Source organism: Epinephelus fuscoguttatus, linkage group LG14, assembly GCF_011397635.1.
Source record: "Epinephelus fuscoguttatus linkage group LG14, E.fuscoguttatus.final_Chr_v1".
NCBI classification, from domain to species: Eukaryota; Metazoa; Chordata; class Actinopteri; order Perciformes; family Serranidae; genus Epinephelus; species Epinephelus fuscoguttatus.
The window spans coordinates 34,927,571-34,953,784 of record NC_064765.1 but is presented as its reverse complement, the minus strand read 5'-3'; the positions used below and the strand labels follow the sequence as shown (position 1 = coordinate 34,953,784).

The 26,214-nt window shown below is 41.5% G+C and overlaps 1 protein-coding gene across 2 annotated transcripts in view; it reads right to left on the bottom strand.

Moving 5' to 3' along the window:
* ccdc88c (coiled-coil domain containing 88C) overlaps positions 1-26,214 on the bottom strand; it is an 82,218-nt gene that overhangs the window by 18,485 nt on the left and 37,519 nt on the right. The window contains exons 10-27 of one of the 2 annotated variants that reach the window (XM_049596217.1): positions 25,422-25,580; positions 24,753-24,899; positions 24,499-24,649; positions 24,209-24,390; positions 23,980-24,117; positions 22,075-22,359; positions 21,164-21,961; positions 19,754-19,881; positions 15,524-15,665; positions 15,322-15,432; positions 14,575-14,736; positions 14,170-14,447; positions 6,802-6,945; positions 6,239-6,425; positions 5,949-6,094; positions 5,246-5,335; positions 4,817-5,121; positions 1,795-2,236 (exon numbers count right to left, since the gene is read on the bottom strand). In XM_049596217.1, the coding sequence (XP_049452174.1) occupies positions 2,031-2,236; positions 4,817-5,121; positions 5,246-5,335; positions 5,949-6,094; positions 6,239-6,425; positions 6,802-6,945; positions 14,170-14,447; positions 14,575-14,736; positions 15,322-15,432; positions 15,524-15,665; positions 19,754-19,881; positions 21,164-21,961; positions 22,075-22,359; positions 23,980-24,117; positions 24,209-24,390; positions 24,499-24,649; positions 24,753-24,899; positions 25,422-25,580 (3,759 nt within the window). In that variant the 3' untranslated portion in view covers positions 1,795-2,030. Of the gene's footprint in view, positions 1-1,794; positions 2,237-4,816; positions 5,122-5,245; positions 5,336-5,948; positions 6,095-6,238; positions 6,426-6,801; positions 6,946-14,169; positions 14,448-14,574; positions 14,737-15,321; positions 15,433-15,523; positions 15,666-19,753; positions 19,882-21,163; positions 21,962-22,074; positions 22,360-23,979; positions 24,118-24,208; positions 24,391-24,498; positions 24,650-24,752; positions 24,900-25,421; positions 25,581-26,214 lie in introns of those variants that run through there. The other variant, XM_049596216.1, reaches the window with a different exon arrangement.

The following is a 26,214-nucleotide window of genomic DNA, read 5'->3' as shown; positions in this document are numbered from 1 at the left end:
AAATGACAGCATTTAAAATACCTTTTTTTTTTTTTTTACCACATGTTGTGAGGCAATCTATCAGAGATCTAATGGGATGAGAGCACAAGCAGGTGATGACAAACATGCCTCAATATGTTGACTTCTTGTTTTACATTTGAGATAAAGTTGATGAAATGTTTATCTGGGACATGCTGAAATGTAGAGTAACAAGTCATAAAGTCAGTGAACTGACTTGAGTAATGTCAGTGACACTGCTAAATTTAAGCGAAAAACAACAGCTAGTGTTAGCCACTGTATGCTACTGGTCATACCTGACCAAGTGTCTGTAGAGACAAACCCCCTGTGTAATGTATTAATTTTTGCCTGAGTGTGCTTTTTAATGGTTATGAATTAAACTTTTCATTTGTAGAAGAAAGACATTGTAATTTCTTCTTTTTAAAGTGATAAATTCTCTCTAAGTTGATGCGGTGTCTTAATTTTTATCTTAGCTAGCGTAGCTTTAAAGATGCTGACATTAGCGTAAAACACTTATGGTTAAAAACCCATACAGGCTTTGGCGATTAAAAAGCTAATTTCAGACAGAGGATGGATAGACAGAGGGTTAGAGTAAGTACACAGACAGGAGAAGCTGAAAGAGAGGTGCTAGGGTTGCTGTAGTGACCTGTCACTGTCGAGTGAATTGAAGGCACAGTTCACCCCAAAATCAAAATATTTATCTTCCCCCTTACCTCTAATGCTATTTATCTGTTAAGATTGTTTTGGTGTGAGTTGCCGAGTGCTGGAGATATTGGCCATAGAGATGTCTGCCATTTCTTCATATGATGGAACTACATGGCACTCGGCTTACGGTGCTCAAAGTGCCAAAAAAAAAATACATTTAAAACAAAACAAAAACAGTAATGTCTCCATCCAGAAATCATGACACAGTTACTGACCTTGTTGTGAGCAGTTTGATGTAGAGACTACTTTCTTTCTACTAAACAACACCCTCAAACCATATCACTGCACAGAGGGAAGGGTACATCTACTGCTAGCTCACTTAGCATCACTGAGCTAGCTAACTTTACAGCTCAGCCAAAGAGGACACCATAAATGTTCACATCTCGTGCTGTAACGAGCACAAGGGTCTCATCCATAAGTAGATGCGTGTTTCCTTCTACGCAGCGATCAACTGGCGGGTGTAGTTTGGTAGAAAGAAAATGATTTCCTACATGAAACTACTCACAACAAGGTCTGAGGATTATCTTAAGTAACCGAGTCATGATTTCTGGAAAAAGGCATTGCTGTCAAATCTTTTTTTTTTTTTTGGCCATTTGGCACTGAACGTCATCTAGTTTCATTATATTGGAGAGATGGCTGGTATCTCTAGACCAATACATCCAACACTCTGCAACTCACACCAAAACAGTCTAGATTGATAAACAGCACTACAGGTAAGAGGAATGTATTTCTGATTTTGGAATGAACCGTCCCTTTAAGTGAAAACTCTGCAGCAAAGTTTTGTGAAGCAACAGATCTATCTTCAAGCAACTCAGCTCAGAACAGACTGAGATTTGCTCTTAACACAGAGATCAAACCGCACCGAGACACTCGCCAGATTAAAGACATTAGGTGAGGTGACAGCACACAAACACACAATTATTATTTATACAGACAGCAATCAAAAATAAACAACTGTTAAAGGACACGCAGATATATGCAGGCATGACTGGCTTGCTTGGAAACAGCTGCATTTGCGCACACATTCTCACACACACACACACACACACACACACACACACACAAACCGTTTCTACACACACTACTTACTAGTATTACTGGCTGGCTCTCAACTGCTACATGCACCTGTTTGTGTGTGTTCATCTGTACGCTGGAGGAGTGTGCAACTTGCATTAGTGTTTATGAAGTGCATGCATGCATGATATGTGCGTTTCTGTGTGAAGTACTTAGAGTCACAATGAGGAGTGTTGTTGGACAGTCTGATGTGGAGGTGGCAGTGAAGAAGATGATGATGATGTGTGTGGCTAAAAAGGGTGATGAGGAGGATTTTAGAATACTCCGTTGGCTGAGATTGGCTGGCTACTGAGGACGTCAGCTGTGATGTCAGTGGAAGACCAAAATCGCAGTCTTCTGGTGAGAGAGAGGGAGGGACGGGAGGAGGAGGAGGATGAAGAGGAGGATGAGGAGGAGGAGGAGAGGAGTTTGTCTTGACTTTTACTGCGGAGGAAAGTGAAGCGTTTTGGGGTGGGGGGAGCTGAGATGGAGAGAATGGAGAGAGATAGGAGGGAGATGTGGAGAAATGTAAAAGAAAATGATGAAATAATGACAGTGAGTAGAATAAAGAAAACAGATGATTAAGTATTAAGTTTGTGATTGACAGAATGCAAAATAACAGATATCATGCAAGAAAATCCATTAAAATAGAACCAGAATACAGAAATCCATTGTCGAAAAGAGTCATGCATTAGAGAAAAGACTGAGCTCAACTCACTCTGAATACAATCCAAGTGTGACTACTGGTGCAAAAGTTAACAGGAAATGAAAGACATTGTAGGCAAAACTCTCTCCACTGCTGGGGAGTCATTTATGCCTGACCAGCAAGACAGAATAGTAGAGCAACTGGCAAGATTTATTGTTTATTGTTCAACTTATCTTCAATAAGCTAAATATTATAACTTCCACATGCCAGTGGAATTCAATTTAAAACCCACTTTGTGAATTGAGCTCAGCCATGAGTAGAATTCCATTTAAGAGTAGGGCACTAAAAAGAAAACCCATGGACATAAAACCATAAACACAGTTTGGACCATGCATCAGAACCCAGTTCTATTGTTAGGGCAGAATGATGAAAAGTATGCATCAGGTAGCTGCAGAGTAAAGTGTTTCTGTGTCTTCTTTGTATGTCTAAGGCAAGGCATGTCTCCTTGTGACCCTTGTCACAACCTGGATTAAAGATGTGGTGATAAACCTGTTTTCCTATTTACAAACCAAAAACTTCTTTTCCTGTCATGAGTATGACGACAGTCATTTCAGTGGGCTTTCGGGGGTTTCCTGTTGTAATTACCAGCCACAATGTCATGACAGGTAGTATTGTTTTCACCTTGTGACTGTGTGTGTGAGTGTGTGCGTCATCATGTGTCCCGGTGGCACCTATTGTAATGAGAGGCTGTTTTGAGTATTAAGCCAGGTGTTTATATGTCTGTCTGTGGACAATGTGATAGCATTGCTGCTGTGCAAGATGCAGTCACGAACCCTTACAAGTGTGTAGTTAAGATTAAAACGAAGGCCGAATTTGAGGATGTGTGAGGTCCAAGCAAGGGCGCCGGAATTAGAGGGGTAGAAAGTAGGGAAGGGGTCATTGCATTCTTTTCACATTGTCTGCTTACAGTCGGGCACCAAGTCACTACCGTATCATTAAGTCCAGCCATCATCTGAGCTCTGTGGGGGTACACACCCATAGAAGCCCCACACACAGAAAAATAAGAAGAACATTGGAAAATGCAGCCAGAGGGCACAGTCTCTGCAGATAAATACACCTCCACACACTGAGAGTGCGTCATAAGCAGGCCCATACAGAATCAGCACCCACAGAACACCGTGTATTTTCTGCAGATTTTAGGAATACAGATGGTGCTTGTAATTCTCAGAATGCTGTCACTGTCTCACCCACCTCCTTGTGGGTGTGTGTGACAATCGTGTGTTGTGTTCAGTTAGCATTCAAATTAAAGTTAGTGGTGTAGTGACAAGAAATGTCAAAAATAAGATTTACTGTTAATAGATTAAATTAATTATTGTTCTCTCTCCATATTGAACCTTCTATTTTAATGGCCATGTGTCCCACATTTTGCTGATTTTCATTTCATTTTGGATCACCGTTTAAAACAATTAAAAAATCTGTGGATTCCATCCGGGTCTGGTTATGAGTGAAGATTGCGAGGGATTGCTTCTGTATGAGTCTATACGCTGTTTTTGTTGGAATTTTTGTTCGGAATATCCTGCCTAGCATATTTTTAAATAAGTGCTGCGTGGATCTAATTTATGACAATATTAAGATTGGTTCAAGTGGATTTCAAAAAGTAGCTGATGAACATTAAGAAAAGACGGCTAAATATTTAAGTAGGATTTGGTTTGAAAAAGCAGTCAACACACTGATTTAAACTTACTGTGTCACACATTTAAAATTGTCCTTTACTTTTAATTTTGTCTCTCTTTTTTGAGTTGGATTTTACAAAATGAGATTTGAAAACTGTGTCATTTACAAAGTGTCAGGAAACACCTCAAAGTGTAAAATATAACCGTAGATTGCGCACATTCCACATGCAGTACAAACCTACTTTAAATCATTCACTAATACCTCAATGTACTTTCAGTATTTCATGTGCAGGAGCAGAGTCTTGTTAATATGGAAACAGTGGAGAACAGATGCAGTGGAGGTTATTAGATGTAAGAAACTGAGGTGTAAAGTCAGTTATGTGGTGGTCAACATCGCCCTCTATAGGACTGGATAGGGCGGTGCGCCTGATCAGAAGTCCCCATGTTCCATCAGCTTTGTGGTTTTGGAACCAAAATATTAGCAAAAAATATACTTGATTCATGCTGTATGTGCATTTTATAATGAATGACTTGATACAGTTTCCCTCTCTATCATATTCCATAAACAGGATAATATAGACATTAATTCCTCCTATGTCAAATACAAGTAAAGCAAACTTGTCAACGTGTGAAATTCTCAGCATCCTGAGATGAATATGACTCATCAGCAGACGCTCCTGGTAATTAATGCTGTATAAAGAGGGGTTTCGTTATTTTTAGATGTGTGTAACAGTGTGTTTACCTCGGCTGACGGGTGTCAGGGCTGGACTCTGGGGTCCCAGGCTGGTGCTGGTGGTGTGGTTGTTATGGTTACTGTGGCTAAGGCCACTATCCTGTGTGTCACTTCCTGTGCGCTGGGGAAGCGGTGGTGGGGTTTCAGGGGGGAGGAGGGGAGGTGGGGAAGGCAGTGGGATGTCTGGGGCACTCTTTGCTCGTTCCCTGTCTTTGGCTCCTTCCTTGTCTCGGTCCGCTCCTCTCTCCCTGCTGCTCTCCTTTCGGGGTTTGATCAGTTTGGCTAAAGCTTTGGCTCCAGACCACTGACTCCTCCTGACGGGACACCATGATAGCAACCAGTTATATGGGGCTGATACTGTAAACAATAGCAGCACTACACACAGTTATTCCATATTTTCTGTAAAAAGAAAACGATATGTGTTGATAAAAAGATTACTTTTTCGGTGTGGGGTCATAGAACTTGTACTGGTCCATGATCTTCTCCTCTAGTTTCTCTTTCTGACGACGAAGAGCGTTCAGCTTATCACTAGATGAGGAAAGACACAGACGGAAAGAAACACAGAAACACATTGGAAGTTACTTATCATCAGAGTTTAACATATCAGTATATGTGTCATTTTTTAGAAGCAGATCTGGATAAGGATATAATGGTGGTGTCTGCTCTATAGTTACACGTACAGTTTCTGTTACTCTTCAGGTTCAGTTCAGTTCAGTATTAGCCGATATTGTCCTTGTTGACTGCCACTGGCCTTACGGCAAATAAGATGACATTCACAGATGGCAGTGGCCGACGTTTTCCTATTGTCTTACGTCAATTTTACGCAGGCTTAAAAAGTAGGGCTTGAGACTAATGGCATCCCGTCGTCGCACGGACAATAGAAAACGTGTCTGGGACAAACAGAGTTCTTCTCCGGAACACCTTTAGGTGGAAAGGACGCAGTAAATTCACCATCAACACGTCAGAGGATGCACCCTTTTGTTTCTCTGATAATAAAGCCCATACAGAATCTGCGCCTGCAGATTTTCCGCAGCTATTACAATCAGTTCATCCCTACTCAATAATCTTGTACACTACATAAGTCCTGGTGTTATATGATGTACAGTTTGTTGTCTGTGTTGCAGGTGTTGTGTGCAGTTACATGTAGAGTTTCTGCTCCTGGTGATACAGCTCTTTGCTCTCCATGCTCCTCTCTAGCAGTGTGTGGTTCTGCTGACTCAGCAGGTTGATCTGACTCAGGAGGTGGTGGTTCTCCTCTTCCAGGTTCCCTTTCAGTCGACTCAACAGCTAAACACACACATGCGCACACACGCATGAGTAAGTTCAGGAAAGGAACAAAGAAAAGGTGAGCAAGACTTGTGTTAGATAAGGAAAGTTGAAGAGTTTTAAAGTCAAACACTACCTCATGGTAAAACAAAAGGCCCGGTTTACCTCGCAGTGGTTGTCTAGTTTGGTCATAGTTAGATCCAGGCCCTGGTGTTGCTCCATTAGCGAATCGTATCGTGCCATCCATCGGCTCTGTTCCAACTGGGCCGTGCTTAATGAGCTCTTGAGTTCATTCAAGCGCTGCTGCAGCCCCTCACTCTGCTCTGACTGCTGTGATTGGTTCTCTGTTAATCTAAAGGGGGAGACAGAAGAGGTAAGACAGGATAGAGAAAGCACCGACGTGAGGAAAGTCAAGTCATCAACTCAGGTAGTTTTCAAATCTGGAGCTGACTGTGCCTCCAGGTTCTGCCCCTGACCTTAACCACACTGTGGCTCCACTGTACCTGATCTTAACCATTCCAAAATTTACCAGATACGGAAATAATATTCTTATGTCATACCTGTTCTAACAAGCAGTAACACAGACATCAGACTGGATGATATCTGTCTAACATGCCATCTGCCATGTCTCTCTGGGATGTCAGTTTATCATTTTTCCAGAGCAAAACTATCTACCACAAACTTTTTGTCAATGTCTGACGGTGTGACTGTGAGTACAGATACAGTACCTGTCCACTTCTGTTTTCAGTTGTAGATTCTCTTGCTGTAGTAGCCGATTCTTCTGGATCTCCTGGTTTAGTTGCTCCTTCTCTTTTCGACCATGCCCCTCCTGCTCCTCCCATTTCTCCTTCTGCTGCAGCAAATTACAATACCTGCAGACAGACAGACAAACATAGCCAAGGGATTACTACTACTACTTGATAGTGTCTGTAATTACAACTTGAGCGAGCCTCATAGTCATGTTTATTTACACTGTTTACAAACACACTTGATGCCATGTAGCAGAGTATGGTGCCTACAGTTTTGCTTTAATACAAATACAGAATAAAAGTATGAAAAGGTGAGCAGGGATGCATAAATATTATGTTTCTTGGAATAAGAACATCAGATGAATTCCCTAAACTGTGATGTAACACATGAGTCAGGCTGGCAGTATGAGGATGATGGTTAAAGATCAGTTACTGAGGACGTGCCAGCCAAGACTGAGTCAGCCTGAGGAGATCACCAGACTAAAAAACACAGAATTTCCATTTCTGTGACTGGTTAAACATTGGCAGTCATGTTTCCATTGTGGGGCCTTGGGGAGTAAACAAGTTCAGAGTCGACTCATGTTAACACATAGTGTAGTCAAGGAAGTGTAACAGCAAATAATAGATATCTACAAACACATCTAGATGGTTAACAAAATTAAAATGGAAGGTTCATTCTGAGTAAAAGCTCTGACTTCTGTACTTGTTCCATACTGTTTGATGTGGAGATGTCCCGAGCTGATCCTAAGTATCAATATCAGGGCTAATCCAGCATACTGTAATGGATTAGTATTGCAGAAAATAAAGCTGATCAAAATCTGATCCTTTCTTTCCTGTACTCTACCATGTTTTGTCCAACTTAGCCTGCTAATATTTTTGCAGTCCCAACAACTCCAACAGAGTTAGACATCTTGAACTAGGGCCTTCAGTATGACCAAGTCATTGTCTTGCAAGTCACAAGAAAGTCTCAAGTCCTTAATGTTGAGTATCGAGTCCTTAACCAGTCATAATACGCTCTTCATCAAATGTTATACCATTTTAACAACAGAGTAATAATATATGAAATTCAAATACAACTTTGATGTTCTTTAAAATTTGTATTCATTTGTTTGAACAATGTTTTTTTTTTTTAAATGATTTAGCCATTAGCTGCTAATGTTAGCTAAGCATTAGCTCCCTAACTACGTTAATATTCGCCTTGACTTCCCATCCTATGTGTAACTTTATACGTTAAAGGTTGGAAGTTTTTGCATTTCCATCTGTAATTTTCGCCCCACATGTCTTGCATACTGTAATTCTTTTTTTTTTTTCAGATTCAGGTTCAGAATACTTTATTAATCCCGGGGGGAAATTGTTTTTGTTCCAATGCTCCGTGCAAAGTAGAAATAGAAATACAGCATGAATGGAAACAAGAGATAAAGATGAAGATATAAATAAGATACTAAAATAGACAATGAAATAAATAAAATAAAATATTAAAGTAGACAATAAAATAAAATAATAAAATAGTAAAGTAGACAATCTGAAATATATACAATATACAATGAAATGGTTGTAGCGTTATAAATGAAATAAGAATGAGTAGTTATATTGTGTGTTTTGTTTTATAAATAGCCAAATGAGTCCGATCATCAGAGGGAGGAGTTGTACAGTTTAATGGCCACAGGTAAGAATGACTTCCTGTGGCGCTCAGTGGTGCATTTAGGAGCAATCAGTCTCTGGCTGAAGGTGCTCCTCTGTTCGACCAGAGCGTGGTGGAGAGGGTGAGAGCCATGCTGAAGTATCGCCCACACCTTCGACAGCATCCTCCTGTCTGACACTGCTGTCAAAGGGTCCAGCTCCACCCCCACAACGTCACTGGCCTTTCTGATCAGCTTGTTGAGTCTGTTGGCATCGGCTACTCTCAGTCTGCTGCCCCAGCACACCACAGCAAACAGAATAGCACTGGCCACCACAGACTCATAAAACATCCTCAGCATAGTCCGGCAGATGTTAAAGGAGCAGAGCCTCCTTAGAAAATAGAGGCGGCTCTGTCCCTTCTTGTAAAGGACTTCAGTGTTCTTAGTCCAGTCCAGTTTATTGTCAATGAACACACCCAGGTACTTGTAGTGTTCTACGATGTCCATGTTATGCCCCAGGATGGAAACTGGGGTCACTGGTGTCCTTGTTCTCCTCAGATCCACCACCAGCTCTTTTGTCTTTGTTGTGTTGAGCTGCAGGTGGTTCAGCTCACACCATTAGACAAAGTTATTCACCACAGCCCTGTATTCAGCCTCCTCGCCCTTGCTGATACATCCAACTATAGCATGGATGTATATAGAGTCATCAGAAAACTTCTGAAGATGACAAGACTCTATCTGGTAGCTGAAGTCCGTGGTGTAAAGGGTGAAGAGGAAAGGAGAGAGGACAGTACCTTGTGGGGCCCCGGTATTGCTGACCACTGTGTCTGACACACAGTGCCACAAGCGCACGTACTGTGGTTGGCCAGTGAGGTAATCCACAATCCAGGACACAAGGGGGGGGTTCACCAGCATCGCCGTCAGCTTGTCACCCAGTAGAGCAGGCCTGATGGTATTGAAAGCACTGGAGAAGTCAAAGAACGTGACCCTCACAGTGCTCCCCGGCTTGTCCAGGTGGGCGTAGACGCGGTTCAGCAGGTAAATGAGGGCATCCTCAACTCCAATCCGGGGCTGGTAGGCGCACTGGAGGGGATCCAGGTGCAGCCTGACCATAGGCCTGAGCTGCTCCAGGACAAGTCTCTCCAGGGTCTTCATGATATGTGACATCAGTGCCACTGGTCGGTAGTCCGAGAGACCGCTGGGCTGCGGCGTCTTTGGCACTGGAATGAGGCAGGATGTCTTCCATATCACAGGGACCCTCTGGAGGCACAGGCTCATGTTGAAGAGACGATGAAGCACTCAGAGCTGTTCGGCGCGTTCAGAAGTGGTGGTGGCTGGAGACAGTCAGCAGGAGAGCCAACAGGGGCCGGGGCAGCAGTGTCAAACCTATTGAAGAACAGATTTAACTCACTGGCCCTAGCCACACTACCATCAAAAACACGATTTGAAAATCGTGGCAAATATTCGACAATTTTTCGAATAATCGCACCCCCCCGATCCACGCACACAGAGATCCATTCATCTTTAAAGGCGGCAAATAGTAATAGTCGCATTAAAAAATTGATTTTTCAAAAATAAAACGACTATTTGAAATTCGAAAATCGTGACCCATCCCTAGTCTGTAACCGGTGATGGTCCTCATACCACTCCTGACCTCCCTCATGTTATTCTGCTGGAGTTTCCTCTCCAGCTTCCTCCTGTAGCCGTCCTTAGCCTCTTTGATCTTTGCACTCAGCTCCCTCTGAATGTCCCTCAGCTCCTCCCTGTTGCCACCTCTGAAAGCCCTCTTCTTCAGGTTGAGTACGGCTTTGATGTCCTTTGTTACCCAAGGCTTGTTGTTTGGGTAACAACGCACAGTCCTTGCTGGGACAATGCCGTCCACACAGAAATTAATGTAGTCTGTAATGCACTCAGTAAGCCCATCAATGTCCTCTCCATGTGGCTCACAGAGTACATTCCAGTCAGTCTCCTCAAAACAGCCCTGCGGTGCCTCATAGCAGTCCTCTGACCATGTCCTCACTGTCTTTGTGGTCACAGGCAGCCTCTTCACTAGAGGCACATAGCAGGGGGTGAGAAGCACCAAGTTGTGATCTGATCTACCCAGCGGGGGAAGGGACGTGGAGGTGTATGCGTCCTTTACATTAGCATACAGCAGGTCCAGGCTCTTCTCCTCTCTGGTTTTATAGGTCACATACTGGGTGAATTTCGGGAGTGTCTTTTTAATAGAGACATGGTTGAAGTCACCTGAGATTATAATGAGAGCACTCGGGTGTGCAGTCTGTAGTCCGGCTATTGTGGAGTGGATGATGTCACATGCCGACGTCGGTTTTGTCGATCATCATGTAGTTTTTGTATGCAAAATTACAAAATTATCTTTGGTATTATTTTTTCCCAAGTAGTTCCACCATCAGTTCTTCATGGTTCTCTCCTGCATCTTGATTGGATGCTGTAGTTCAAACAAAGTGGATCATCTGTGGAATTAAGTGTGGACTTGTTGGGAAAGAATAGTGTTAACATTAATTGATTCACAAAATGAAGGGAAATGAATTAATTTGTGGTACACTTACTAAATAACACACATTTAAATCTTTGGGCTTGGGGGAAGGTATCAAGTATTTTAATGACAAAAGGCTCAAGTCCAAGTGAAGTCACATCTCACTGGTGTTGAAATCCAAGATAGGTTACAAGTCTTCTTTGATTTTCTCAAATTGAGTTTAAGGGTGCTTTCACTATTTATCCCGTCTCTGTTAGTCATTATTCATAACATGCCATTGATTTGCAGTCTAATATTAGCCTACTAATAATGTTTACAATCAGTTATTTCTCTATGAGCTCTTTGTGAAACCAAAGACCATAAATATAAACACTTCAGAAGCATTACAGTGCTCCTGCAGAAACTTCTGTCAGTCACCAGAATCTGGTTTCCCCACATGGGTCCTGATGATGCACTGATGACGCAGGATGACAAACACCAAAACTATCCAATCAACAAGTTACCTACGAGCCAGTAGAACTTCATGTTTACTCCATGTGAATGGGAACCGAACCAAAACTACAATGCAACAGTGTATCATTTTTTCTCTGGTGCGGACCATATGAACAAAACTACAGGTGTGAAAGCACCCTTAAGTCCATGAAGCTGTGACTAGAGTCTGACTCTACTTCAAGTCATGTGACCTGAGTCCACACCTCTGGTATTTGAATCATGTAGCTTAAGAAATTTCGGGCGAGTTAGGGATCTGATCTGGTGTTTAAGATATGCAATATTAAAGGACTCAGGAACGTTAATCAAGGCCAAAAAACCCAATTGGGTTACCGATGATTGTGCAGAAAAAGAAAGGGGAAAAAAAACCTTGGAGCAAAATGGAACTAACAACTAGAGCAAATGTAGGACATGAGGAGGGTTGAGCTGTGTTTATTCATAGTCACAATGTGTTGGTTGATGTCTCCGTCACTGATCAATAATACTATGACCTACAGCCACTGGTGGTGGTAAAACACAATATGCACAGGCGGCCAATAATCAACAAACTAAGCTTGACTGAGAACACTGGATGTGTGTGTCCATATGTACGATTCATGTGACTCTATGCATCTGTTTACATACTGTATATAGAGTTCAAGTAAAGTTCTACTGTGCAGTATAACATTGCAATGCATTTTTGTTACTTGTTTCTGTAATTAGAAACTTTAGTTATGACCTAAATATAGATTCAAATCTACTCCACCATCTTCAGGCTATGTTGTTTGGAACTACTAAGAAACAATGGTACATACTGGTTAATGTACTTAACATTTTTCTGCAAGCTTATATACCTCCTTCTTTTTTAAACATGTTTAACTAGTGTCACAGCATCATCTTTAAAGATAGTCAAACGAAATATTTTGCAAGCTCTATTCCCTCATCAACTGTTCATTTATCTCCTGTTGCATGCTAAATATGTGTTAAAGAAAACATTTTGGAGCAAGATTTATCTCAAAACCCCTCTCTTTCCTCTTCCTGTCAAATGTAAAATTATTTCTGAAGACTCATCAGCTCATCCCTTTTATATCACAGCAGGAAGTGTGTGTTTAGATTTCAGCTGGCAGAAACTTGGTTTACATTTCCAAAGAATGTGGTGCACATCTAATTTAATCAGTTAACCTTTATCCTCCTTGTCCTGATCTAACACTCCAGAAGGGGGAGGAGAACAGTGCTACAGCTTCATATCTTTCTACAGCTCTGTATATTGTGCTGTAATTTGCTCAGCGTATTCACGAAGCCCCTTTTTTACAATCCAATCCAATTTTAAGGATTTGATTTAAATCCCTCTTGTAACTAAACCCCACCCACTTATTCTAATTCACTACATCACATTAGAGAAGTTTAAAGGGATTGTGTACCCACAAATGAAAATTCAGCCATTATCTACTCACCCATATGCCGATGGAGGCCCTGGTGAAGTTTTAGAGTCCTCACATCCCTTGCGGAGATCGGCGGGTGGAGCGGCTAGCACACCTAATGGTAGACGGCACCCCAGACTAACATCCAAGAACACAAAATTGAATCCACAGAGTACCTCCATACTGCTCATCCACAGTGATCCAAGTGTGCTGCAGCCGCGACATTAAAAGTTGTTTTGAAAAACGTCATATGAACTCTGTTTTTAGCCTCACTGTAGCCTGTAGCTCTGACTGCTTCTCTGTGCTCCGCACTCACGTGTGTGCGCCTACGCGAGACCAGCGAAAGCATGAGCTTTGCTCACCTATGTTTACATCACGTGACACGTGCACCGCAGGGAGAGACAATGTAACCACAGAGCTAAAAGATAATTTGCACTACGGTCTTTTAGCAAAGGACAGCCCAACATGTCTGAAGACTTTGAAATTGAGGAGGAACAGCATTTCTTTGTTGAGCCGTATTTGTTTGAGCCCGAGTATACGCACGGAACTCAGGCTACTGGACAAAGTAGCCGCCGCAGCTCATGAGCCTAACCCTCAGCCAGCCGCAGAATACCGGAGTCGAGCACTGGAAACCTGGTGGTGTAGTTGTTTCAAATGCAAAGCAATGCCAACGGATGAGGAAAGTCTTTGCTTCTCAGACTGGGAATTGGCGATGCCTGCACTTGAGAATCTGGACATCTGTACTGACGAGACTGCTGCTCTTCAGAGATCACCGATCACCCTGAGCACGCGCACACGTGAACGCAGAGCACAGAGAAGCAGTCAGAGCTACAGGCTACAGTGAGGCTAAAAACAGAGTTCATATGACGTTTTTCAAAACAACTTTTTATGTCGCGGCTGCAGCACACTTGGATCACTACGGATGAGCAGTATAGAGGTACTCTGTGTATTCAATTTTGTGTTCTTGGACGTTAGTCTGGGGTGCCGTCTACCATTAGGCATGCTAACCGCTCCACCCACTGATCTCCGCAAGGGATGTGAGGACTCTAAAACTTCACCAGGACCTCCGTCGGCATATGGGTGAGTAGATAATGGCTGAATTTTCATTTTTGGGTGCACTATCCCTTTAAGATGCTCTAATTGCCATTTCACTGTGACTTTAATGCAGGACTAAAATCACCTGAGCTTCTTCCATTAAATTCATGAGCTTATTATCTACAAAACTGTCCTCAGTGATAGTTTTCCGGTCATGGGTTCACCTCACAGTGTTCTTTCTGCAAACTAAAGATTACCAAAGATCTTCTATCTCTATATTGTTAGTAAGATTTGTATGTTATTCACTTACTTGCTGTGCAGCGTCCTGTGTTCGCTCTCTAGCGTTCTCTGTTTGCCTTTCAGTGCGGCGTGCTGACTGATCAGCTGCTCGTACTCATGTGCTTGCCTCTCATGAACGCTCAGCAGGCGTTCATGGTCACTGAGCACGCTTTCTCTGCCCCGCCATGCCTCCTCGCGCTGCCTCTGCCACGACTCTACCTCCGACTCCAAAGCGGTGACTTGGCCCTGCAGCACGGCATTCTGGGCCATGAGAGATGCACTTTGGGAAGACAGCGTGGAGTTCTCCACCTAAGACACAGTAGAAGCCATTAAAATTCAGTGCTAAAAAATTATCTGGAGAAATATAGTACAGAAAATGTTACTTATTAGCTCAGTTTTACAGAAATACTGTGTGACTAAACTGGATGTTGTTCACCTGTATTTTTGCTGTTTGTGTGTGCAAGCCTGAATTCTGTTCCTGCAGAGTGGTGACGTGTCGCTGCAATGCCAGCATCTGGTTGTTAAGAGATGAGTTCTGGTTCTCCAGCTGTTTGAGCTGCCCCTTCAACAGACTGCTCTCTGTCTGCAGGGAGGCATTCTAGAGAAAACAATGACACCAAAACAATTAATAACTCAACAAAAAAAATTCCAAGTGGTAAATAAGAACACATCAATGAAATCCTCTGACAATAATGGTCAATTAATAGAATTACTCGCCCCCATGTTACATTGAATTTATAATGAAAACTGTTTTTTTCACATGCCTCCACAGTGAACAAAGAATCCCAAAACTGAGAAAAGTCTTGATGAAATTAAGTCATAGGGTTTGTGTTTAACAACAGCAAAACTATATCAAAACATACTCTCACAAAACTTGTTGAGTGTAATCCAAGTCTCATTTATCCAGTCGCATGCTCAGTACTTCCCAAACAGACAGCCCTCTCTGATAGCGAACTGAACAGAAAGTGAAACTTCTCTATGTTCTTGATTAAACAAGAGGGAGGGGGAGGATTCCTTTGATATACAAAATACATATGAACATGTAGTGTACATTGTGTGAAAAATGTGAATTATAAAAAATAAATAATAGGAAAATAAACACAAATGAACATTAAATATGCAAACAGAATGATAACATGTACTGTGAGGTTTTTATTCAGGAATTAAACAACAAAAATCTTACATTCTTTTCCACGTCAATGAGATGATCTTTCATTCGTAGAAGCTCAGCAGTAGCTGACCCTTGACCCCTGTCACTTCCTGAGTGATGCTGGGAGTTGTGGTTTTCTTCCCCCTGGAAAAAAAACATATATTGTCACACACTACAATACAACATCTCATAATGGGGAAGGATTTTTGGTAAGAATTTGTATGCATGTCCGTACAGTGGCTAGCTCAGCACGTAGTTTAGTGTTGAGTGTCTTGCTCTCCTCGAGTTTCTTTTCTAGACAGGAGATTTTCTCCTCTTTAATCTTCATTGTCTGTTGGACAGTTTCCTCAAGCCGAGACTCCAGCAGCCTGTACCTGCTGACATGACATGCACACCAAAGAAATCAATCAGTCAATCAATTATTCATCTGAGCTTCATCTCTACTAAGGCTGTTGGCGTCAACACATATGTCGTGATGCGACTAAGGTCAGATCATGACGTTATTTTTTTTTAATCGCATATATTGTGTGCTGCTATTTTTGTCTCTTCAGGGCACTCTCATCAAACCGCCACAGTGGCTCTCTGTCTCCTGCTGCTGCAGTGATGGAAAATAGGCAGTGTTGGGAAAGTTACTTTTAAAAAGTAGTGTTTGCTCGTTACTCGTTACTTCTTAAAAAAAAGTAATCCCTTACTTTACTTAGTTACCCTCTGTGAAAAGTAACTTTTTATGTTACTCGTTACTTTTATGGTGCTTGACTTTGGGTAGAACCCCATCTCATTTCATAAATGTGAAAAAATCTGAGTTTCCCACTGGTATTTACCACTTTGGTGATAAAATAAAGATTAAAGAGTGAGAGTTCATTTGTGTTAACTACGCTACATGAATTTGTGACATGACAGATTACTACTACTAACAGCCTATTTGCCAGACCTGCTGCATCACTGAATGAGGAAAATATTAATATTCACAGACACTATCTTTGAACAAATAGTGTCATATTCATGAATAAATCATTTTCTGTTCTGTTATTACGTGTGTAACTATGACGCCGGATTTCCACTAGATGCGTTTCCGTTGCGGAACGGCAGCGCTGGTTATCCGCTGCGTGCTCCGCCGTCCGTCAATACCCACCGGCTGCGTTGGCTGTGAGGTGCGGTGCACCGCCGGAAGACATCTCGGTGCACTGCCATGATTAATATCTCCTCATCCATGGTGTTCACGGGGTGAAATGACGTCTGAAAACCTCTGACCTGTTGACTTCAGGCCTGCCTCTGCCCATTATGACATTTTCAAGGTGTAGTGCAGGGAAATATGATCTGCTGTGAACACTACGTATTTTATTTTGAAAATTAACCGGATGTTTTAATGTGTTTCTGTGCACGACTTCCTGCCCCGCATGATCTGCTCTGTGCTTAATTGCTGCGTTGTGCTCCGGCGTCCGGCAAAAATATAAGTCCTGCGTATCTGTTGCGGAGGGCTCCAGAGTGCCGGAGCTGAGACGGAGCCGGAACGCATCACAGCCGCAGCTTGTGGAAACGCACACATTGACTAGAATGGAATCCTATCAGCTCCGCTGCCGTGCCGGAGCACAGACGCAACCAACACGCATCTGGTGGAAATTGGCCTTGAGAATGTGTTTGTGTAATAGACTCATACTTTGCAGTAAGCTACAGACCTGCACGAATAAATTAATTCATTTTCTCTTCTGGTATGGTATGGTAGGTACTTTATTAACCCCTCGGGGGGAAATTTCAATGTTACAGCAGCAATTTAAAATACACAAAATAGGAGCTGCTGCAACAGGCTGCTGTTCACACAGCGCCAGGAAGGTAGGCAGGTTATGATTGTTCTGTTTCTGTTAACACAATGCTGCATTTTATTGATGTTTTGGGGGTCGTTTTGATTTCCTTTGAGGTTCCAGGGTCGTATGTTGCCCATGTCTGAGGTCTGACTAGTGAGGTTAACGTTACATTAAACAACACTTACCCAGCCATACAAGTGCAGTTCGCTGTCAGTATATAGTTGGTTGACTTGTTCAGAATCGCCCAGGTCTTGTACATTAGTTAACGTTACTGTTTTGTGTCCTTGTCACTGGCTTGGCAGTACTTCGGTCCGTAGAGCACAAAAACCACCAGATAAATCCCGGTATTCAATATCTTGGACATGACCGCAAAGTACAAAATTATACACATCAAGGGATTTATATGCCTTGAGTTTTTCATGCGTATAAACGCTGGGTTTCTCCACAAGATATAAAAAAATGTCCGGCCACTGTAGCTTAGGCCATTTCGTTGGGTCGGAAACCTCCAAAGATATATATACATAGATGCTGCACCCTGGCTTGTGGGATGCGTCAATACTGCCACCATCTTGCCTAGGTGCTCTGACCGGTTCAGACCCATGTCAGACTCGGCAAAAATGCCACATTTTTGCTCTGCATTTGGGTGTACGAACGAAAGAAGTGTTAAAACCAAGCAGAAGGGAATAACATTACACAGATAAGAAGTTGTTTTACAATATTTTACTGTTACGAACATGTTTAATGAGATATATATCTCAAAAAGTGATCCTTCTTTTAAGCTAATCAAGTAAAGTAACTGTCCTGATCTGGTCCTAATGCCAAATTAAGCTAACGCTATGTCACACAACTTAAAGAAAAAAGGTTAACATTTATATAATATTACTTATAAAATTATGATGCTTTGTCAAACAGCTATGTCGGTGTATGTGTTATTCCAAATTGTCAACTATCTGTTTTATGGCACCAACGTGACACAACTTGTGGCCTGAATTGTAACTACAAATTATGTGGAACTGCGTTTTTCTGACACACTTATTTTGTGTGTAGTTTACCAAAAAACACTTTGTCCCGAGTGACTCCTCAGTCATCTGCAGCTGTCACTTCAGACCTGAGGACTTCGACAGGACTGGGCAGACTCCTAAAAATAATACTAGCTACTGTACACTGTGTATATTTTTTTGTAAATATGACCTAATAATGTAAACAGTTCTGTGTCCAGGCTCCCATGAGCACTGTGGTGTTATACATATGAGATTAAAGCAAAATTTTGTGTAAACATGCAGCTCTAAGTCATTTATTTTCACTTGTTCAAAACCAACATTTGTTAATCAGAATGTGTAACTACACTGCAGCTCGGCACAACCCTGCTGATACACTATTTTTTGCACACTGTGTGAAATGTGAATAAACATTTATAGTCAAAATTAATAATTAAATGACATCATGGTGGACACTGTACATCTAGTAAGAAAAAAGAATATTTATTACATGGGGAACGTTTAGTTTAAATGTGTTGTGGAACTATTACAGTTACTTTATCTACATAAGATCAAATATTTTGGTATGAAAAGCTGCATTTTTTATTTAACCAAGTATCCTGTTTCATAACTACGTCTGACGATTGTAACAAACCAAACCGCATGAAAATCGGTTGAGAATTCAGCGAGTAATGATGATTTTAATCATAAATATTCTCCTGCCTCAATAGACATACATGCATTAGGCAGCGCGGCTCCACCTGGGCAAGATGGTGGCCGCGTTGACGTATCGCTCCAATGAGGAGCACCGTTGAATGCGGCATCTACGTATATATATCTATGGGAAACCTCACTCCGTTGCTAATTGTTAGCTTATTACAATAAGCTAACCTGTCTTCGGTTGACAAACCGTTAAAATAATCCGAGGAGGCGTGTGTATCTTCTATATTCCTCATACGATTCTTGATTTTGGCGCTCCTGTCTGTACTGTTGACATGGCAACTGTCACAGTTCCTGCCTAGTGCGCAGCAGAGGCAGACAGGCAGTGTCACCGTCAAATCTGTCCCCGGGAAAAGTAACGTTGTTGTGCCCGTTGTGTTACTTTGTAACGCGTTACACACAACACTGAAAATAGGACACCACTGCGCTTTTAAATGTCTCATTTGGACAAACTACCAGACAGTTGACAAGGGAACAGTAATATGCACCTGCAGAGACAAAAACATTATTGTCTCTTGTTTTGTGGGGATCCATAGTAAAACCCAGAGTTGTATTGACTTTTGAGCTGTATTTCTTTTTGTGGTTAAAAGCTGGACTGGGACTGAACTGTGAAGGGTTGTCAGGAAACAACCCTGGCCTGTGGTTTGGCATAACTATTTTCTATTTTATAATAATTTCTCAGATGTGACACTGATGAGTACCCCACTTCATTTAAAAAGCAACAAACCTTGCATTAATTTGATTTCTAATCAAGACACTCTAGTAAGAATGGCTTTACGTTGTTTATATAGAATTCCCCGAAACTGTTTCGAAATGCAAAAAAATTGAATTTTAAACATTAAATTTAAAAAAGCAATTAATCATTAATAAAATTCATTGTTTGACAGCCCTGATTTCTACACATATCATTTCAATCTGATTAGTCACCCCAGAATGAGACCCAAAAAAGCACCATATCAAAACTACCTGTCCTCCAGTGTGTGTTCTTGCTGTAGTAGTTTTTCTCTGTTCAGTCCGATCTTCTCCAGTTCTTCATTGAGTCTCTCTAACTCAACACTCTGCTGCTGAACACTCAGCTTCTCTGACACCAGCTCCTGCACACATAAAGATACATGACACACAGCCATGAAGCTCATATACATCAACATTTCCACGCAGATGATGTAATGCATGTCAGGGTTAAGATCAATGCCAATCATGGAACCCATCAGCTACTGATCTAATGAAGATAAGCCTCTTGAGGGAACGGCTGATATTTTGGGAGTTCCAGTGTTTTGAGCTGATATCCAGGCCAAGACTTCTTCTTCTGTGCAGCAAACATTTTGGCTACTCTGGGGCTGTACCTGACTCAGATATCTGCCCTAAGAATCAGATTACGCTGTTTAAAACAAATATTTGACTATTCATTCCACTTTTTTCCCATACAGAGTTTGCAAGTTTGAACGAGTTTCACGTAATACAAACAAGCCATGTTAACCCTCCAAGTGAATTCATGCTAAATACACTAATAAGGAATCAGAAATAAGCAAAAAATAAATAAAATTCCGACACTAGAAAGCAAAGAAAAGCCAGAGACTGTATCATATTAAGTTGCTGTGAGTTGCATATGAATGCAGATTAAGTCTTAAAAAAGCTATAAAAAAAAATAATCAAAATTGTCATCAGACAATAGCCAATGGGTTCCTAGATTGCATTTCGGCCAATGCATTCCACCTCTCCACACAGACTGTTACCTGTAGGGTTGCAGCAATATACCTAAACAGACAGTTATCATACCTTGTATATTTATTATCTAGGATATTTAAAAAAAATAAATAAATAAATAAAAAAAATACAACCGGATGGAGAATCCCCCTTTATTTTAGTTATTTTCAAAAGGGAGACTTTTTATACATACTTCTATAAAAATGATTTCAAGTGTCACTTATAGTTATAAACCTTTATTCGACCATAAATGACACTTCCTTTTCTGTCCTTTAAGGATCATTCTAATTGATGATAATAATAATAATAATTCTGTAATACTGTGAGGCCACTAAATTTTCTGAGACGGTTATTGTACTGTGAAAATCTTTACCGCTGCAACCCTAGTTACCTGCAGCTCAAATGTGTTTGGTCAGTAATGCTAATTCTGATAACAAATCTTGTCACGTTGCCTACGGATGCAAAACTTGTTAATAAAGATATGAACAATGCAAACTGTAGGTGTTGGGCCAATATTAGTCTTGTATTGAAAACCTGACATAGGGCATATGGATCAGTACTATTTAATTTTGATTGTTAGCTCATTCTGGACTTTTTCACTGTCCTGGAGGTATGCATCCTCATGAGATGGAATTTGCTAAGTTCAAATTCAAACATCATTTTTCCTCTCACCTCTCTCAGAGTGGCCAGAGTCCTCTTGTCAATCGTTGCCTGTTTCTGCAGCTCCTTGTTCTCCCTCTCCAACTCCTTGGCTTTGACTGACACTTCCTTCAGTCTATCAACTTCCTTACTCAGAGCCACGCCCTCTTTCTGCTTTGTAGCCAATCGCCTGGCTTTCTCCTCCAATTCTGTCTCTTTACCCTCGAGCTGGGTTCTGATCCTCCAGCTCTCCTTCTCCAGGTGTTTCCTACCCTTCTCTGACTGCTCCAAGTCCAGCTGGAGCTTCCTCCTCTCCTCCTCAACTTCCTCTCTCCTTTTCCGCTCCTCCTTCAGTTCTTCCACTTCTCTTCTCAGCTCCTCCTCTCTGGCCTGAGTCTCCTGCTTCTGTCTCTCTTCCTCCTCCCTCTCCTCTTTGCTCTTCTGTATTTCCTCCTCTAAGCGATGTTTCTCCTGGTTCAAAGCTGCCAGGTTCAGCTCCAGCCTCTCTACCTTCTTCCTCTCTCCTTGTGCCTCCTCCCTGGCCTCTTCCAGCATCCTCTGCAGATCCTGTGTCTCTCTCTGTGCCTCTTTGTGCTCCTCCTGGAGGGTGGCCAGGCGGGCGGATGAGGAGCGCAGGTTTTCCAGGGAGCAGCGCAGGTCCAGGTTCTCCTTTGACATTAGGCTGTTTTCTGCCTCATACTTTTCCAGTCGCTGCTGCTCCCGCTGGGCCTCCTCTGCCTCCCGTTTCAGCCTGTGCACCTCCTGCTCCAGGGAGGACACCTGCTTTTCTAGAGTCTCTGACCGCTCGCTGCATGCACGCAGAGAAGCCACCTGGAAGCAAAATACAGATGTTGGTCCCATGATTTCTGTATCAATTCATTTAGCTTTTAAGAATACATTCTACATAAGATGTATATTTAATATACTGTTATTATTATTATTACCTCTCTGTTCAGAGCATCCCTGCTCCTCTCCAGCCTCGCCACCTCTCGCTCCACCTCTTCACACCGCCCTGCCCTTTCCCTCAGCCTCTCTGCATCCTCACTGGCTAGTTTGAGTTGTGTCTCTAAGCTGGCCAATCGGGAGCTGGTGTCAGTGATGTTCTGGTGCAGCAGACGGTTCTCTGTTTCCACCTCACGGACCCTTGCCTCGCTGTTTGACTGAGCGCGCTCTTGTAGGGACGCCACAGCATCAGAGAGGTGCTGCTTCTCACTCTCCAGCTCTGAGATCTGTTAGACAGGATGAGCCGGATACAGTGTGAACAAAGGATGCATTTTTCTTTGTCTTATAATAAACAACTTTTTCAGTAAAGAGCTGATAGACTACTTTATCAATGTTCAGCAAGTGGATAGCATTCTTTCAATCTGCTCTCTCCACAGTCTCTCATTCACCGCTGTTTTTATTCTGCTTCTGCAATACTGATGTTCCTTGGTCAGATATCCAACAATTTTTTTTTTTTTTTTTTTTTTTTTAAATTTCAAATGTGAAACGATAAACATTGCTACTTTTACTATGTCAATTTACATTTGTTAAAAATTTGTCATTACAAAAAGCTAAAAAAATTTTTTTTTTAAATTGTCAGTGGGTTGCTTGCTGCTGAAAATGTCTGGCCAAACAACATTTTCTGGTTTTAAAATCTGGCCTACTTGAGATTATAGTTGAATAGCCCTGCTATACACTTTTAAGGTTTTGGTCATTTTTTAACTATATGTTTTACTGAGTGAAGTATTTTAGTCTTAGACATCTGGATCCTAAGTTAGCAGAGAAATATGCTGAGCTAATGTTAGCAGTAGCTTGGCTCCAACCCCTGCTGTGCTGAAAAGCATTGGAGAAACACTGATTTTTTTTTTTTTTTTTTTTACTGCTTTACAAGTGCTTTATTGAGTGTTTTAACTAGCCGAAGTCACTGGGTGTGTTTGCTTTGGAGAGGAGAAGTTACCCGAGAAAAAATGTGAGCACACATTAGCAGGTGCTGGGCAAGAAGCTCCACCGAAAAACTGCTTTAAAAAACTGCTATGAGACTGCTTTATTGGGGTTTTTTTTTACTGCCATTAATCACCATGATTGTTGAAAAACTTTTATCTGGATCAAAATGATCCAGACTTGGAAATTCCACCTTTTGCTGTCCAGGATCATACAATCCATCTTACCTTTGTGCTGAGTGGATTGGATGAACCTGATCCAGGTGCAAATGTTTTAAATCTGCAAATCTCGGCAAATCTGGATAACCAGTGCTCTAAATGGGACTACATATGACAATGTAGGCATGTTTTGTTTGATATTGACATTTTATGAGGACATCATCCTTTTTTTTAACTTTACTGTACTGAGAAGCTTAATAGGTAGCCTGATATCTACTTCATCCATTTTATCACAGTAACTGTCGAACAAATCAAGTGCAAAGTATAGATAGATGCATATATATTTGAGCAATTTAAAAGTTTTATTCCAATTTGTTCCTGAAATTCACCCTGAATCCATCTTTCAGCTGGGATCAGGATAATCCTGATTTTTTGGATCAAAGGTATTCCAATTATACCAAAAGGTTTTGAACAACACAAACTGAAAACTTGATCTGGATCCAAACCAAGATTGAATTACATGATCGAATACAATTTCAGAATCCTTTTTTCCTTTTTAACAACCCATATTCAAGATTTGATCCAATCTGATAGCTGAAATGTGATCAGATTATTTCTAAACAACTGGGCCCAGGAGAGGAGGAGACCTTTGAAGATAATTCAGCTCCTGGTAGAAACCTCCTATATATGAACACTGAAGGAATCCTAACCGTCTTATTGTTCTTACTGTTTTGATTGAGAGATACCTCATGGCAGAAAATAACTAACCTGTCGGTCTTTCTCAGCCTTAAGAGTGTGCAGTTCTCTCTCCAGACTCTGCTTTTCCTTCAATATTTCTTCTCCCAGCGACTCCATGTCCTGATTGGTCAGTCTCTCCTGGTCCAATAAACCCTGGAGCCGGTCCAACTAACAAACAAACAAGTTATTAGTACCATACAAATGAGTAACAAGTTATGGAACATGATCAGTTCTTCCCTGTTATACTCAGGCCTCCTACCTTCTTGCTGAGGCTTTGGTTCTCCCTGTCCAGCTCCTGGGTGTGGAGCTGCTGCTCCTGCATGAGGTGGTTCTCCTCTTTCAGTCTTTCTATAGAGGCCTGAAGCTCCCGGTTCTCCTTTTCCAGCTTCAACACCCGACTGGAAACACACTCGTTCAGCTCATGGACTAACGACTTACGAGCTGCAGCACAGAAAAATACTTCAGCTTGGACAAATATAGAGACCAACATTTCTGGACTCAGACATAGAACAGGGTATAACAGAAGAGAAAACAAAGTGGATGTCTTACTCTCTGTGTTAGTGTTGTCATGGTTCTTGGTCAGCTGTTCCAGCTCCCAGCCCAGATGAGCTGACTCGTTCATACTCTGTTTCTGTCCAATCTCCAGCAGCATGTTCTCTTCCACCAGCTCTTCCAACCTCCGACGCTCATTGTCCCTCTCCTGCACAACACACACACGATTAGTAAACCAGCAAACCTAACCTAAAATATCTGATGCATGGCATTTAGACTGATAAACTCTTGATAATGCTGTAGTGTAATACCATTTCCAGGTCGTGTATTTTAGCTCGAAGTAATAAGTTGTCTTTCTCCAACGTGTGTAGTTTATCACAACGCCCCCTGGAGGCTGAGAGCTGCTCTTCTAACAGCACCTTTGTCTCCATGAGAGTCAGGTTGTCCTCACGAAGCTCCTGAATGACCCCACACACACAAACACACACACACACACACAGTGAGAGGGCTGCCAGTGCCAGCTGCTGAGTAAGTGTGGCTGCATTGTGTGTTCATGTCTTCTCTGTCTGCTGAAAGGTTTATGCATTTCAATAACACTAATCACATCCATGCAAATTAGAGATTAGGATTCTGTATGAAGTGTCCATGTACATCATACAGTTTTAAGTCAACCTGGTATATCAACTAGCAGTAAATGAGTATTAAACAGAACACTTAACAGAAGAACATATTAGGTCAAAATATTTATAACAAGACATTAAGTACAGCATGAAGTAGAACATATCATCACTGACAATTATGACAGTGTATGACTTTATGAAAATATACTAAAACTATGAAAAGCAGTGCAACATGAAAATAAATATGTATCAGTGAACCTTCACAGATCCAATATAGGGCCATAATGTCTCATAGTATCTACAGACAGAGGAGGTGAATCTGATGGTGTACTGATGTGTCGAGTGAAGCTGTGTCGGTACCTCCACTCTGGTCTTGTAGAAGTGAACATCATTGAGTTTTTCTTTGCATCTGGTCAGTTCAGTCTCCAGTCGGTCGACCCGCGCTGCTTTTTCCCTCAGTGAGTCCACCTCGTCCCGGTACACTCTGACTGAACGAGCCTCACAAGATAGCGACTGGTTCTGAACCACACAAATTAATATGAATTTAGATTAACTTAATTTGTTTAAATAATTTTGTGTAACCATTACACATGTCTCACACATAGGCAAGACAGGGATTTGGCTGATTTACACAGTAAATACTATAATGACAATATAGTTGAATTGAATTTCTACAAAACAATTTCAGCATTTTAGCTTAGATAAAAAAAAGACCTGTGTTAACACTTGTTTATTCTACCGACCAATAAAGCTATTATTACTACACTTCCTTTAGTAAAAGGTAACAGGCCACTGTGGTGCAATAAGAACCAAACTGTTTGAAGCAAATCAACAGGATTGTAACAGGTATGATAAAGTCATATAAATAGATCAGCATTAATTGTTTTAACTACATTCTATTTCTGATGTTTGTGTGCTGTTACTTGCTGTGCTGAGGCCTGTCGCCTGTCAAGGCTGTACTGACAAAAAAATAAACAGCAGCCAGCTGTTTGACTTGGAGATAATCACATTGGCAGTGTAATTCAGCAAGTGAGGTAAGCAGATATGCTTTGCCTTAAATGGAAACAAAGGCTGTTTAAAAAAAAAATATTATTCTGGAAGCGATATGAAACAGAAAAAATACTGCAACCTGCTCATACACAACAGAGTGTAT